This window comes from Augochlora pura, chromosome 2, assembly GCF_028453695.1.
Source record: "Augochlora pura isolate Apur16 chromosome 2, APUR_v2.2.1, whole genome shotgun sequence".
Classification (NCBI taxonomy): Eukaryota; Metazoa; Arthropoda; class Insecta; order Hymenoptera; family Halictidae; genus Augochlora; species Augochlora pura.
The window spans coordinates 16,033,954-16,048,850 of NC_135773.1; the positions used below are offsets into that span (position 1 = coordinate 16,033,954).

The window sequence follows — 14,897 nt, forward strand, 5'->3', positions numbered from 1 at the left end:
AGCTACCTTAGGGAGCACGAAAAATGTCAGCAGTAGGATCCATTACTGTACTGTACATTTATTAGCTACTTCACTTAGGTAGAGGGCGCAAGAAAACCCTGATTTACCTCACGGAGCTTGATCTATTCTAATACATGGTCTGTGACTAAAAATATCAAAATCCGTTTCGCGCCTTTATTATTCGACCTGTTTGCAGTATTCTTGATCGAATTATTCTTAGTTGAAGTCCATGACATCGAATATTTAATTGGTTAAAATGAACAGGAAACCGTTCTCTACCCCTTCTGCTGCGAAAAAGGCAAAATACCGGTAAATATTGACTATGTTTATTGAAAGATCTATTTTAACCTAACTATTTGACTGCTCAAATTCTGAAATTCCAAAAAATTCAAATTCCAGAATTCTTGCAATAATTCTAAAGAACTAGTATAGTTTTGCAGACTTATCTTAATATTTTAGACTGTATTTCTCATATAGATAGTACATATTTTATATTTATATTGAGAAGCGAAGTAGATTGTTATTAGAATTTCCTCAACAATCATTTTTGTAAATTTAAAATTTATATTCGTTAGTGGATTATGGAATACATAAAATCTACCTTGCATTCATAATTTTCTTTATTATTAAATCAATTGATTCTTAATATGTAATGCAATTGTTTAATAGGAATGAAGATGATGAAGATGATTATCCTGGGTCATTTGAAGCTGAACTGGCTAATATGGAGGAGATTGATGAGGAATTTGGAGAAGTATCACATATTGTTGAAGAGGTATAAAGTCAACCCTCCTATAACACGGTACTCGCAGAACACGGTTTCCATATAACGCAGAGCTGAAATTGTGACAGCCCTCCTATAACGCGGTACTTTTACAGTGCGGTTTCCGTTCAACAGCATCCCATAAGTTCCTTCCGCATAGCCTATCAATGATTAGTAACTAGATATGTTTGTCAGGTTAAAAGGAGTAAAAGTTAGCTATTTGGTCTGAGATATGCTACGCCTAGATTCTGTCGATCCTTCGATCTCCTCAGTTCTGCGGTAAGTGCCGTGGGGTCAAACACAGTCGTCTTACCAGCAGTCATTACTGGCTGACCCACTCCGTGGCCAGAACCTTCAGGACGAAGTTCCTACCTTTTTGGCAATGCAACGTCGGGTTGCCTGCCGTGCTGTTACCAGTCACACGTGCAGCCCTTAGACCTCCGATAGCTACGTGACGTCGGGCCACTAGCTGTCATCGGTTTTCGGCCTGCACATTCTCTCACTCAACTTTCACTCGCTCAAGGACTCCGATTGTCCTAGGTCCTGTGATAAAACCCAAGAGGGATGCTCGCCAGATGAGGCACCCGACTCTCGGTTCTTTCGAAAAACTACCCTGACTCTAACATGTTAAACATGCCAGCTTATTTCATAGCCGTCTGCCACATTGGTTTCAGTCGTCTCAGAGCTCTTTCACAGTGCATACGTTTCATTGGTGACCAAGTCTTTCTAAAATTTTTTCTGCACTGTGCGTTCGTTCAGCTTTTTGCTGCTTAATTTGTGATTTATAATTGGACAACATTACTCAATACTGTAAGTAATATTTGTTCTAATATAATAATAATGAAGTAATAATTAACCCTAGATTTGCATCATGTCAACCACAAAAGAAACAAGGAAAGGATTAAAAAGAAAGTTTATATTGCTTGAAGATAAAATCCAAATTTTAAATCGTTTAGAAGGCGGGGAAAAAATATCGTCTGTTGCAAAATCAACAAATTTGAATGAGTCTACAATTCGAACCTTAAAGAAAAATGCAGATAATATAAGGAAAACTGTGGCAGATGGCTGTCCGTTAGGTGCGAAATGTGTTACTCGCACGCGAAATTCTAATATGGTTAAAATGGAACGGGCGTTAATGATCTGGTTGGAAGACTGTATGGCCAAAAAGATTCCTATCAGTGGAAATCTTATCAAGCAGAAAGCACTTAAAATCTACGAATATTTACGGAATACAATTGGGCATTCTTCTGCAGGGCAAGAAAATCATTCGTTTGTTGCGAGCAAAGGATGGTTCGAAAAACTAAAAAAAAGGTATTCATTGCACAATATAAAGTTTCAAGGAGAACAGGCCTCGGCAGATGCTGAAGCTTCAGAAAATTATAAGCTGGAACTAGCTAGAATTATCAATGAAGGAGGTTATTCACCTGATCAAATTTTTAACGCCGATGAAACAGCATTATATTGGAAAAAACTACCATCTAGGACCTTCATTTCGAAAAATCAAAGGCGTGCTCAGGGGTTTAAACTTTCAAAAGGACGTTTAAAAACGTTTGCTTCTCGCTTAAGCGATGAAGAATTTGCAGTAGACCATCAGGATGTAAGAGAACTAGTACTCAGGGAAGAAACTTTAGACGAAAACGAACTGATGGAATTAATTGATGCACCCACCTCAACAACAAACGAAAATAAGGAAAACAAATGGGTGCCAAATCTCGATTTACAAGATGTGAGAAAAGGACTAAATTTGGCTAAAGAATTAGAACTTCATTTCATTGAAACTGATAAGTCAACGGTGCGCAGCGCAAAGTTTAAAAGAGAATTAAGAAATTGCTTAGCTCCCTATAGAGAGGTTTTAGTGGAGCTAGAAAAAAAAAGCAACAATTGAAAACCAATCTGAAGATGAACCAAGTGAGGAAGACATCTTACCCTTTAAAAGAAGACGAGTTAGGCGACTCATATCTGACAGCGAGGATGAGTGTTGAAAGATTATATTTTACAAAAGTTTGTCATGTTTTTGTTGGAAAACAGTTTTTTAGTTTAGTTTTTGTTTCATATTTTTAATCATTTTTGTTATACGAACTCTTCAATTCAATAAAAATAATTTATCTTGTCTTTTGTATTTATTGCTCTCTATTCTTATAGCGCGGTTTCCATATAACGCGGTACGCACTTACCGCGTTATAGGAGGGTTGACTGTATATGATTTAAATTCATCTATTTTAATACAGTTAATTAATTAATAGAAGGGGCTATTTTGGGAGGTATTGTAACTAATATTTTATTATTATAGTCAGCTGAAGAGCAGATAAATATAGCACTAAAAGCAGTGAGTTAATACCAATGAAAAAACCATATTTTACTAGTCTATGTTTACATAGCTTATTACATTTGATAACCATTTGCTTTGGTCATTTAACTATCTAATAATTTATTGCAATAAGCTTCCATCACTCATTGTGTTGCAGTTTGCTGTGTATATATTTGTTTCAAGAATAGACTAGCCAATTAAGATACTGATTCAATGATATACATATTGATTCATTACTAATATGTAGATCTTCATGTATTTATAGTCTATTCATTGTATTAATTTATACCATTATGCATTATGTTTGCCAGTACAGGTATATGAATACACCCACTTGCTCTCTTTTTGTTGTGTTCTCCTTCCATGCTTTTTTGCATACAAATTGCTCTTAACGTTTGTTAATTACATTATTATCAATAGGGTCCAGAACAAGAAAATACATCCTCAAAGTGGATTAGGCCAGCTCCACCACCACTGAATCCACACAAAGATTCATTGATTTTTCAACAAATAGAAATTGATCATTATACAGGTAAGAAATTTCATGCACAATGAAGACATGTTTCTTACAATTAGTGTGTATTAAAATTTTGAATTTAAATAGAAAATTTGTATTTTAGGTGTTCCATTAGCTGGTATGCCAGGTAGCAAAATAGGTCCTGTACCAATAATGAGAATGTATGGTGTCACAGAACTAGGAAACTCTGTTTGTTGCCATGTTCATGGATTTAGCCCATATTTATATGTTTCTGGGCCAGAAAAATTTACAGACTATCACTGCAGGCCTTTTAAGGTACCTATTCAATCAACTCCAGTAATCCTTCAATTTTAATAACTAATGTAAATTCATTTCATTCTGTTCAAATTCGTGTATTCCACAGGAAGCACTGAACAAAGCAGTGTTGAAAGATATGAGATCGAATCCAGACAACATTCAAGAAGCTATTTTAGCTGTTGAAAGGGTTTTTAAGAAAAATATGTATGGTTATTCAGGAAATGATAGTACATTGTTTTTAAAAATTACAGTAGCATTGCCAAAATTGCTAGGAGCCTGTAAAAGATTGCTTGAGAAGGAAATTATTTTTCCTGACTTCAATCACAAGTACAGTGCCTTTGAGAGCAACGTTGATTTTGATATCAGGTCTGTATTAAAAAATGAAAATAGAAATTATTTCTGGTTCAGTCTACTGATTTCACATAATATTAAACATTAATATTTAGGTTTATGGTAGATAGATCAGTGGTAGGATGTTCATGGATTGAATTACCTCAGAAAAGCTGGAAATTACGTGGCCAATCTGGTCATAATTTGCCACTGACTACAAGATGCCAGTTGGAAGTGGATGTTGCATGGGATGCTTTTATTGCTCATGAACCAGAAGGCGAATGGTCCAAAATTGCTCCATTCAGAATACTTAGTTTTGATATTGAATGCGCTGGTCGTAAAGGTGATATAAACAATGTTACTACTCTGTTCTTAATTTTTTTAGCAGGTGTAATTATACTATATCTACCAAATATTTTTAAATACTACATATCTTACTAAATGTTTTTTTTTCAGGTATCTTTCCTGAACCGAATCACGATCCTGTTATACAGATTGCCAACATGGTAATAAAGCAAGGAGATCCAGAACCTTTTCTACGAAATATTTTCACACTTGATACGTGTGCACCTATCATTGGTTGTCAAGTTTTGAGCTTTGAGAAAGAAAGCACAATGTTGGAGGTATGTATGCAATTCAATTGTATGTAATAAAATCAGTGTCATTTTACATTCCTTTATTTCTCCAGAAATGGGCAGATTTCGTGAGACAATTGGATCCTGATATTTTTACAGGATATAATATAAATAATTTCGATTTTCCTTATCTCATTAATCGAGCTCAACATCTAAACGTGAAGAATTTTAATTTCCTTGGTCGGATAAAGAACATAAAATCTGTAATCAAATCTCAAATGCTCCAGAGCAAGCAGATGGGTAAACGTGAAAATAAGACTATCAATTTCGAAGGAAGGGTTCCCTTCGATTTACTATTGGTAAGGACATTTATAACATCAATTTAACACTATCTTAGAATAATGGATGAAAATTCTATTTATTTATAGGTGTTGGTTAGAGATTACAAGTTAAGATCATACACGTTGAATGCAGTCTCTTACCACTTTCTTCAAGAGCAAAAGGAAGATGTTCATCACAGTATTATCACAGATTTACAAAATGGGAATGCGCAAACACGTCGGAGGCTTGCTGTTTATTGTCTGAAAGATGCATATTTGCCTCTGAGGCTGTTGGACAAATTAATGTGTATTATCATTTACATGGAAATGGCGAGAGTGACAGGAGTTTCTATCTATAGTCTGCTAACTAGAGGACAACAGATAAAAGTGGTTTCTCAACTACTGAGAAAGGTTTACACTAAGTCAATTTCATCCACAAATACAAATTATTAAATCTAATTATTCATCTACGATTCCAGGCGAAAGAAGAAGATTATTTGATGCCAGTTCGCCATGGTCAACCTGGTGAAGAACAGTTTGAGGGTGCTACGGTCATAGAACCAAAGCGTGGATACTACAGCGATCCCATAGCCACGTTGGATTTCAGTTCCTTGTATCCCAGTATTATTATGGCACATAATTTGTGCTACACAACGTTATTGGGAAACGAAAGGATAACTAAGTATAAAGTCAACTCTGATGACGTTACTAGAACGCCAAGTAATTCTACGTTCATCAAAGCTAATGTCAGAAAAGGACTGCTTCCTGAAATTTTGGAGAATCTTTTGGCAGCCAGGAAGAAAGCAAAAGCTGAACTGAAGAACGAGACCGATCCCTTGAAACAAAAGGTGTTAGATGGTAGACAATACGCTTTGAAAGTCTCAGCCAATTCTGTTTACGGTTTCACTGGTGCACAAATGGGGAAGATGCCCTGTTTGGAAATATCTGCTGTAAGTTTTAGTAACAGTTTATCAAATATTGATAGTTATGATTATATTTTGTATTTCAACTTTCAAAACTATTACAGAGCGTCACCTCGTACGGACGGACTATGATAGAAAAAACAAAACAGGAAGTAGAACAACATTACTGTGTTGCAAATGGATACAAAAATGATGCTATTGTTATATACGGAGACACAGATTCCGTGATGGTTAATTTCGGCGTAAAAGCAATCGAAGAGGCTATGGAACTTGGTAAAGAAGCCGCCGAATTTGTTACTTCTAAATTTCAGAAGCCGATCAAGTTGGAGTTCGAGAAAGTCTATTTTCCCTATTTATTAATTAACAAAAAGCGGTATGCTGGCCTATATTTCACACGGCCTGATAAGTATGACAAAATGGACTGCAAGGGTCTTGAAACTGTGCGTAGAGATAACTGCCCTTTAGTTGCAAACATGATGAACACTTGCTTGCAAAAAATACTCATCGATAGGTGATTAAGTATTATAGTTTGTAGATGGGTAATTAATGTTACACATTACTAAATTCTTAACTAATAATTAATTTTCTAATAGAAACCCCACTGATGCTGTGAACTACGCAAAACAAATGATCAGCGACCTGTTAAGAAATCGCATTGACATATCCCAATTAGTGGTCACAAAAGAATTAACTAAGACTGATTATGCAGCAAAACAGGCACACGTTGAATTGGCAGCAAAAATGAAGAAAAGGGACGCAGGTACTGCACCAAAACTTGGTGATAGAGTTCCATACGTGTTCATAAGAGGAGCCAAGGGAGTTCCAGCTTATCAGAAAGCGGAAGATCCAATTTACGTGTTGGATAATAATATTCCTATAGACACTAACCACTATTTAGAAAATCAACTGTCCAAACCACTGGTACGCATTTTTGAACCGATACTCGGCGACAAGGCTGAGTCACTTCTACTAAAAGGAGATCACACACGTACAAAATCGGTAGCAACATCTAGAGTTGGTGCTCTATCTGCTTTCACGCGAAAGAAAGAAGTATGTTTAGGTTGTAAGGCTATTTTAAAACCCGAGAGAGAAAAAATGGCTGTCTGTGAACACTGCGAACCCAAAGAGGCAGAATTTTTTCAGACTGAATTGTATCTTGGAAGACAGTTAGAGGAAAAATTCTGTAGACTGTGGACTGAATGTCAGAGATGCCAGGGGAGTCTCCATCAAGAAGTTCTGTGTACAAAGTTTGTATTACACTAATTTAAACTTGCGTTGTTAGAATTACTGTTTATGTTAGTAATCAATTATCTTTCGTTAGTCGTGATTGTCCAATATTCTACATGAGGAAAAAAGTACAAATGGAATTAGATACACAAATGAAACGCATCGAAAGATTTGGAATACCAGAGTGGTAGACTTACAAATATCAGAAGACGTGTCCTACAGGTATAATTGTAGTTTTCTTTTATCATATTTTAACATCAATAATAAGCGACACATTTAAAGAGCTGAATGGTCAAATATAATTGATGCTTGGAACATTGATTATGAAACAGTATCTATATTTACTTTAAATACATAAATTATGAAATCCCCGATACACTGTTCAGTAATTGCATGTGATCAATATGCTTAAATATATTATCCATTATTATTTGGTATATAAACTGAAGTAATTAAGATTATACATAGTTTCGGCTTTGAACAAAAATTAACAACGTACACTTTAATTTTTTGGGCTATTATTATTTTGTAACGAATAGAGATGGGGCAGCATCATTTTCCTTTCACAAAACAAGTGCAGAGAATTAAATAAACGTAATTCTGTGTCAATTATGTGAATCATGTTTTTTCGTTTTGCATGTGGCATTCTTTTCTATATAAAAGAATTTTTTACATTTCAGGATCTTATATTACATGAATGAAATTAAACCAGTTACATATATGTACACAATTATTCACACACTATGTCAAAAATATTGACACGTTAAACAATTTCCAATTTCACTGAAGTATTTATGAATGATAGCCTTGATTAGTGTAATAGTAAAAGTGATATATTTTTTATCAATATACACTATGTTTTTCATTGTTAATTATGATAGCACACTTGATTTTTAGAACTTTTTATTAAAAAAACTTGTTGAAGTTATGTTGTATTGCTTTGTGTTGCAACAAAAATCCCTGATTATTTTTACGGTTATAAAAATAATAAAAGAGAAAATGTAATGGCGATAAAATGCTAGATGCTGATACAAAAAAGAATATTTATCCGAATCGAAAAATTTTCTAGTTGTCTTTATTACATTTTTAGTCATGTAAGAAAGATAAAACTTTTGGTTCAGTTTTATTCTCTGTTTCACAATATGAAAAGGTATAGTAAATCTTAGAATATATGTTCAATGGAAATTGTAAGGCTATTTAAAATATAATAAATAAACATAATGAGGCGCCCAGCTCCGTGTGGGTCATTCGAAACGACAGTCGTGTGACTAGTCTTCTCAGTAAGGCTTGGGTAAAAAAAATTCTTTAATAATCTTAATCATTTTTTACTTTGCAGCGCGTTCGACAACCAGTCCATCGCTTGATCAAGCCCTTCACCTTTCGTCGCAGATGTTTTAAAGATTTGGAACGTTCTGTTTTTGAGTGCGTCTAATCCGAGTGCTTGATGTACTTCAGCAACACTTAAACAGCCTGCCATGTCTTGTTTATTCGCTAAGACCACCAAAATTGCTCCTTGCAATTCTTCTTCCTAGGAATATCAAGTTTATATTTTTTATACAATATTGATCATTTTAACCGAAATATTCTAAGATTTTATCTGTATATTTTAAGAATTAAGTTTTCTATAATCTGTGATGATAATTGTTATTTATTATATTAAAGAGTACTTACTCTCAGCATGTAAATTAATTCGTCTTTTGATATGCCTATTCTATCTTTGTCTGCTGAATCAACAACATAAATTATTGCATCTGTGTTTGAATAGTAACACCTCCAGTATGGTCTAAAATTGCAAAGATCAATGTAATATACCATGTTTCAAAGACTCTTTACATATAACATACCGTATACTAGTTTGTCCACCAAGATCCCACACTTGAAACTTTAGATTTTTATATGTAACTTGTTCTACATTAAATCCTATGGTAGGAATAGTTGTAACCACCTCTCCAACCTGCAATCTAATAGATAATGGATTACAGAAAATTTATTGGAAAGGAATTCAAATAACTCTTATTGCCTACCAGATTATAATTTAATAGTTAATTGGATCAAGGAAATAAATTAATATATAATATGGGAAGTACATACAGAGTGTCAAGAAAGTAATAATATGTTTTAAGGATAATTATCCACTGTATGAGAAATCTATCAATGTTAACACAAGTTGTTACCTCTTGATTTTTTAATCCAATCTCATTGACACTCATAAAATCCTAATGAGGTCATTGACTTAGAGTATTCCAGAACTCCTTACAACACAATAAGCATACGCTGGCTCAAGAAACACATGAAACTGCCTATTAGCGATACCTAATAAGTATTCCAAAAATTGAAAATTAATAGCGTAATTTAATAATTCCTTTAGAATCTGCTGTTTAAAACTAAATGATGCAACTTCAAAAATCTATTAACAGGCTTCTAGTAAATAAGGTGTTAACAACTATTTTTGTTGTTATATACAATTTTTCGAAGCGATTTTCCTGCAGTCGTTAAACCGATATGTTGCAAAGAATCATTCCTAAGACGAATAGAAATTACTTTCGTGACACCCTGAAAACGCGTTTAAACTGTCATGCGAAACGCAAACTAGCTTGTCAATGTGTACCAAACCTGTATAAGATCGTAGTTTTTCCAGCACCGTCCAAACCCAGGATTAAAATTCTCATTTCCCGACTGCCAAGCAAATTACGAAAATAACTGAGTAATCCTCCTGCAAAAAACGAGGCCGTCAATATTGTAGAGACACATTGGGAAACGAGAACTGTCGGCCGAAATCAACCTAGCATTTATATTCGTTTTGGGGATTCAGTAATTTCGAGAATCGGAACTCGATGAAAAGGTATCGCGTGACTCACCCATATTGATAACGTATTATTTCCAATTCATATAGTACAAATTAACGTTTATTGTCAAATATAATAATTAGACTTGTATCCAAGTAACCGGGGCTGCACACCCCCTTTTACTGTCCACAGATACAGTCCTCTTTCCCTCTTTGGATCACTTGCTGACTTGTATCGTTCTTCCAACATACGTGAAGTTTGCTATCGTTCTGTTTACCTACGATGCAGTGTATACTAGAGGCGAAATGCTGTTAGAAATGTTGATCTCGATAGTCTCATATTAAATAACCTTGGAGATCTTTATATATGTATACATGTACAGTTTCTCCACTTTTTAAAATTAAAACTTCTTTCTGTAGGTCATTGGGTAAAAGAGAAAGAAGGAATTTTGCTATAAAGCGTGGTAATATTTAAATTATAATATAATAAGAAAGTAATATATAAAATTTCAATAAATCTTAACCAGAAAATTGTTTTACAATTAAGTCTACATCTATATTTGTATACATACTAACGTATTTTAAAGAACAGAATGTTAAATTTGAATTTCGTAAAATAATTGAACGGCACGTTATGGCGGGAAATTTAAATATGGATAATTTCAAATTATTAATGTCTGGTGAATCGCAATTTTTTAAAAATTAATTGCAAACGTCAGATCTAAAAATATTCGAATCTTTTCACAATGTAGTCAGACGTAATTGATGGAATTTTATTTAATTAAATTTAAATAGAGTTTGTACATGCATTTGTACGTATGCATTTGCTATGGAGTTTTGAACCTATTTTCAGATAGAATATTCATTGACGCATGCGCATTTGATCCCGGAAAATTTTGAAATTTCCCTCTACTACTCTAACGTGCTCTGTGGCTTCGACATTTCAACTCGATTCGTAAATTGCCATGTTCAGAAAGATTCTCCGTGCAACCTGTTCCTCAAGCAAACACACATAGAGTTTCTATCCTATCACCGAATCTTCTGATTTTATCTTATATATCCGTAGCTTGTAAAAACCTCTAATATATCAAGAACACAGCAAACTCGGTAAAACTACCATATATTTTGATGATTTTAAAACCGTATGTTATACGAATAGATTCCCCGGTTTGTTGACTTTCCATGCAATTAAACGCCTGAACTAGCAAGCTGATAAGTACACTACACAACGTATACATTCGCGATATACAATCTTGTCTTCTATTTAATCACCAGGCTTCGTAAATTTGAAGAAAGTATTTATCTTAGTTGGGACTCGTGAATTTTTCTTTGATTCTAGTAAAGATTCCCCCAATGTAATTGCTACTATATTTTAAGCTATCTTAACTTTAAAGTGTTTCCAAACCATAGAACAGGTAGCTCAAATACAAGAGTTCATCAGCATGAAAAATATTTCATTACAATACATTTCCAGAGTTGAAAATAATTTTTGCTTTAACTTGAAAGCTCCGAATCAAAAATTCTTATTTCACATTATCGATAATGGTTCTTCCGGTAACGAAGTCCATCAAATCTGACATAGATGGCGCGACAGACAGTTTCCACGGGTTCGTCCCTCGCTCAACAGGTTCCTTTTTTTTGGTAGACTGGACCGAAAGTGGTTCTGCTGGGATGCTGCACAAACGCGGCGCCTGTGTTGCCAGTAATTGACAGCTGCCGAAAAGCGGCGACTCGTTGTACGTGTGCGCGGATATTTCGTCCCCGTAACGAGACACGGCCAATACAGTTCCAGCCGTAAACATTTTAAACGAGACCGCGATCAGGCGAGAGCCGTTTTCGTATTTGTTATCGGGACGCGGGTATCTTCTGTCCCCGATGCATTATGTATTTGCGCCAACCTCGTCGTCCGCGGACCACCGTTTAAAACGACCAAGTGTGTTTACAGTTTCGTGAGACGTGTTCTGGTGTGCTTTTCACCGCGGTCATGTAATCTTTCGTCTGCGGAGGCCTCTTCCACCGAGTTGACCATCCACCAGGATGCGAATGCGATATTCCATCGGAAAGTGAAGTTTCTGTTAAAATCTTGTCAAGTGTTCGTTGAGGGACCGTCATGCCGAGGATCTACATATGTTTGGTCCTACCAGCACGTTGAAACAACCTTGGTAAGTCACGTAATAAGTCCCTGTATGATTTATAGTGACTGCGGATCCCGATGAAGTTCTAATGCGTATGCAGATTCATTTGTTGCTCCAAGTTTAAATAATTGTAATCGAAATGGTAGAAATAAAGTCGATTAGCTATCGTTAAGATTTACGACTTCGCTATCTTCTGAAATATAAACCGTGATGAAAATGAGTATTTTTTCACCACGTGGTTCAGAAAATCGAAAAATCATTGACTTTTCAATGAAACAACATGAAAAATCAGTGACTTTCGTCACTGACTTTCGGACTAACGGTCGTGATCGTTTGTGTTTCGAACAAACGGCGGGAACCGGTTTTCCCGAAAAACCGATTTTTCTTGATGCGCTCGCGGTCGACGAACGTCTGAACAGGTTCGGACGTGTTCGAGATGGCGAGGACAGTTCCAATGAGAAAGACAATGTGAATCTGTGAGGTACGATTTGGGTTTCTTTTCTAAGGATTTACAGCTAACCGGTTACCGCGTAGGTTGCGAGAGTCTCGTTTGATAGATTGTGGATTCTCCTCGGACTTTCGCCCGATCGGTGACGTACCAAAGAACACATCGATACAGGCAAATATCATTTCCGGTAACGAACGGTCTCGTTTAATTCAATCCATACAGGCATTACTTCGTAACAGTTTCGAACTCAGATCATGTATCTTGATGAAATCAGCTGTCCGGGTCATCTGTACTAATAAGTTCGAACCTGTTTGCGACCTGTGCGCCTCAAAACGAATAAGAAATATCGACGGCATACTCACGACCAAAAAGTGTCGCATTAAGCCTCGAATATCGAACATCTCCGACCAACGCAACGGGTCCATAAGTCGAAACCGGTAGCAATATTCGGGCGGGGAATCATACAGGTTACTTGCGACGTCGAATCGTATTCACGGTGATCATCCGTGCGATCGTAAACACGATGCCCGATATCGTAAACCTAGCCAGCCGCTTCATACGAAAGCTTGCGCTGCGTGCATGCTTATTAAATCGTCGGTCGTTTACTTACACGATCCGTGCATCCCGCGATCTTCCGACCCGTAACGATCTTGTAAATCGCGCTAATCCACGGCCCCTAGTGTACCGTTTACACGCGTTCGTCGTCTATTTTTCTACAGAAGAAATCCGGGTTGTGTGGACGCAATACCTGTCCACTCCGCCTCAGATGTCCGGAGTGTAGCGTGCATCGTTATGCAAATTCATGTTTCTGCAGCACGAGTTCGTGAACCATGACTGTTTCTAGATTACAGGTGACTTTTTGTGGAGCTAGAAAGAGATCTTCGTTAGCACTGAACGAATTGAGACTGACCGCTCGAATACTCTACTGGACAACGGACTATAGGAAAAATGGTACTGTTATGGGTCAAATGTGTACCAGCAGATAATTTTGATTCTTTATCACAATTACTATCGAGCTTTGAAATAATTAAAAACAGTTGAAGTTGACTATTCTTAAATCCGAACAAGTCAATGTTAGAACAGTTCGGGTAACATTCTGATTGATATTTCAAACTGATATGTCATAAATGATTATTCAAAATAACAATACTTTGACGGTTTCATTAGTTTAGAATCCTGAACATTTGGATTGGAATTCTGAGCATTTCGGGCTTGGACCAACCGGAACGTCTTTCTCCGTGAACTCCGGATACTTTTCAAAGCGAATTCGGTCAATTTTGATGGGACTATTAAAACATTCGGTGGCCTCCGTACCCCTGAAAGAGTTAACGCTCTTGTGATGACGGCCTAAGAGGACATCTGGTGGGGGTTAGAAAGAGGTCGGGGGTGGGGGTATAGAGTAAGACAACGCGGAGAAAGATAGAAAGAGGAAGGGTATAGCAAGGAGGACAGCGAGAGGGAGAAAGAGGAGAGAGGAGAGAGATGGGAATACACGATATAGGTTTCAGTTTGGGCAGCCGTTGGAATGCGGTGGCCGCGGGGCGGACGCACGGCCGTGCGCCATGCCATGCCATGCCATACCATGCCATACCATACGATAGCACCGGCGTATGGCGTATGTATGAACATTCAATGCCGTAAAGGATCCAGCGCCGCGTCCAGCGCATTCTGCGCCCCAGGCTGAATTCGTACTTTGTTTACGCCCACGTGCTCGCCTTCTTTCCAGCACGAATTTTCACCTGGTCTCTGTTAAATCACGGCCTCTATCCACCCCCCTGTTCATTATTTTCACTGTCGCGACCTGCCGTGCCGACCTGCGCATATGTGCTACGAGACACTTCTTTCTGCGATGCACAACGTAACAGAATCTTCAACAGCTGGACTGAATGTTGGACTATTTTTTATACAATTTTAATTGCAATATACTTAAGTAGGTTGGCTAAGTTCGTACATTTTACTGTTTGGGCAGAACAAGATTGGAACGAGGATATGCAAAGGGTAGAAAATTACATAATTCATTGCCAAGGGGAAATTCCGCATCGTTTACACATCAATTCCGGAAAATGAACTCCGACTCCTCGCATTCCTTAGAATTAATAGCTAACTTCCACTATTTTTAACATCTACCATACGTGCATGCGAGAGCACAAAATACCTCAAAACCAAACAGATTACAATTAAAACTTGCACAATTCATAAACAATAATTCCGATAGCAAGCGTTCCAACACTAACTAAGAATTAACATGGTAATTGTGTTTCTCTCAGAACACAATCTATAATAGATGCAACGAACGATCTATTTCTAT

General features: G+C 36.5%; 3 protein-coding genes across 4 annotated transcripts in view; 2 read left to right on the plus strand and 1 right to left on the minus strand.

Moving 5' to 3' along the window:
- The first annotated feature begins 161 nt into the window (after positions 1-161).
- Positions 162-8,906, plus strand: Pold1 (DNA polymerase delta 1, catalytic subunit). Of its 2 annotated transcripts, XM_078187720.1 has the most exons (15): positions 162-309; positions 670-775; positions 3,054-3,089; positions 3,492-3,603; positions 3,692-3,864; positions 3,953-4,212; positions 4,293-4,519; positions 4,633-4,799; positions 4,865-5,110; positions 5,180-5,482; positions 5,551-6,021; positions 6,099-6,505; positions 6,588-7,241; positions 7,316-7,443; positions 8,558-8,906. In XM_078187720.1, exons 1-14 carry the CDS (start codon positions 257-259, stop codon positions 7,410-7,412), a joined length of 3,312 nt encoding a protein of 1,103 aa, XP_078043846.1. In that variant the 5' UTR covers positions 162-256; the 3' UTR covers positions 7,413-7,443; positions 8,558-8,906. The 2 variants fall into 2 exon arrangements, with proteins under 2 accessions (XP_078043846.1, XP_078043854.1); XM_078187728.1 differs by lacking the exon at positions 3,054-3,089.
- On the minus strand, positions 7,527-10,263 carry Arl1 (ADP ribosylation factor-like 1). Its single transcript, XM_078187751.1, has 5 exons — positions 10,080-10,263; positions 9,835-9,934; positions 9,066-9,182; positions 8,893-9,004; positions 7,527-8,749 (listed from the first exon to the last, which is right to left on the minus strand). The coding sequence occupies exons 1-5, from the start codon at positions 10,081-10,083 to the stop codon at positions 8,540-8,542; spliced, it is 543 nt and encodes a 180-aa protein (XP_078043877.1). The 5' UTR covers positions 10,084-10,263; the 3' UTR covers positions 7,527-8,539.
- Positions 10,264-11,815: 1,552 nt separating this feature from the next.
- Positions 11,816-14,897, plus strand: part of LOC144476192 (ankyrin repeat and BTB/POZ domain-containing protein 2) — a 34,695-nt gene continuing 31,613 nt past the window's right edge. The window contains exon 1 of the mRNA XM_078192876.1: positions 11,816-12,168. The gene's annotated coding sequence lies outside the window, so the exon portion shown is untranslated. The remainder of the gene's footprint in view (positions 12,169-14,897) is intronic.

Excerpts from the sequence above, each read along its gene's own strand:
- Pold1 (XM_078187720.1), top strand. The coding sequence starts at position 257 with ATGAACAGGAAACCGTTCTCTACCCCTTCTGCTGCGAAAAAGGCAAAA. Across the intron at positions 3,604-3,691 it reads AGAAATTGATCATTATACAG|GTGTTCCATTAGCTGGTATG; the intron begins GTAAGAAATTTC and ends TTTGTATTTTAG. Across the intron at positions 4,213-4,292 it reads AACGTTGATTTTGATATCAG|GTTTATGGTAGATAGATCAG; the intron begins GTCTGTATTAAA and ends ATTAATATTTAG.
- Arl1 (XM_078187751.1), bottom strand. Across the intron at positions 9,183-9,834 it reads AAAACTACGATCTTATACAG|ATTGCAGGTTGGAGAGGTGG; the intron begins GTTTGGTACACA and ends ATTATCTATTAG. Across the intron at positions 9,005-9,065 it reads GGTGGACAAACTAGTATACG|ACCATACTGGAGGTGTTACT; the intron begins GTATGTTATATG and ends TTGCAATTTTAG.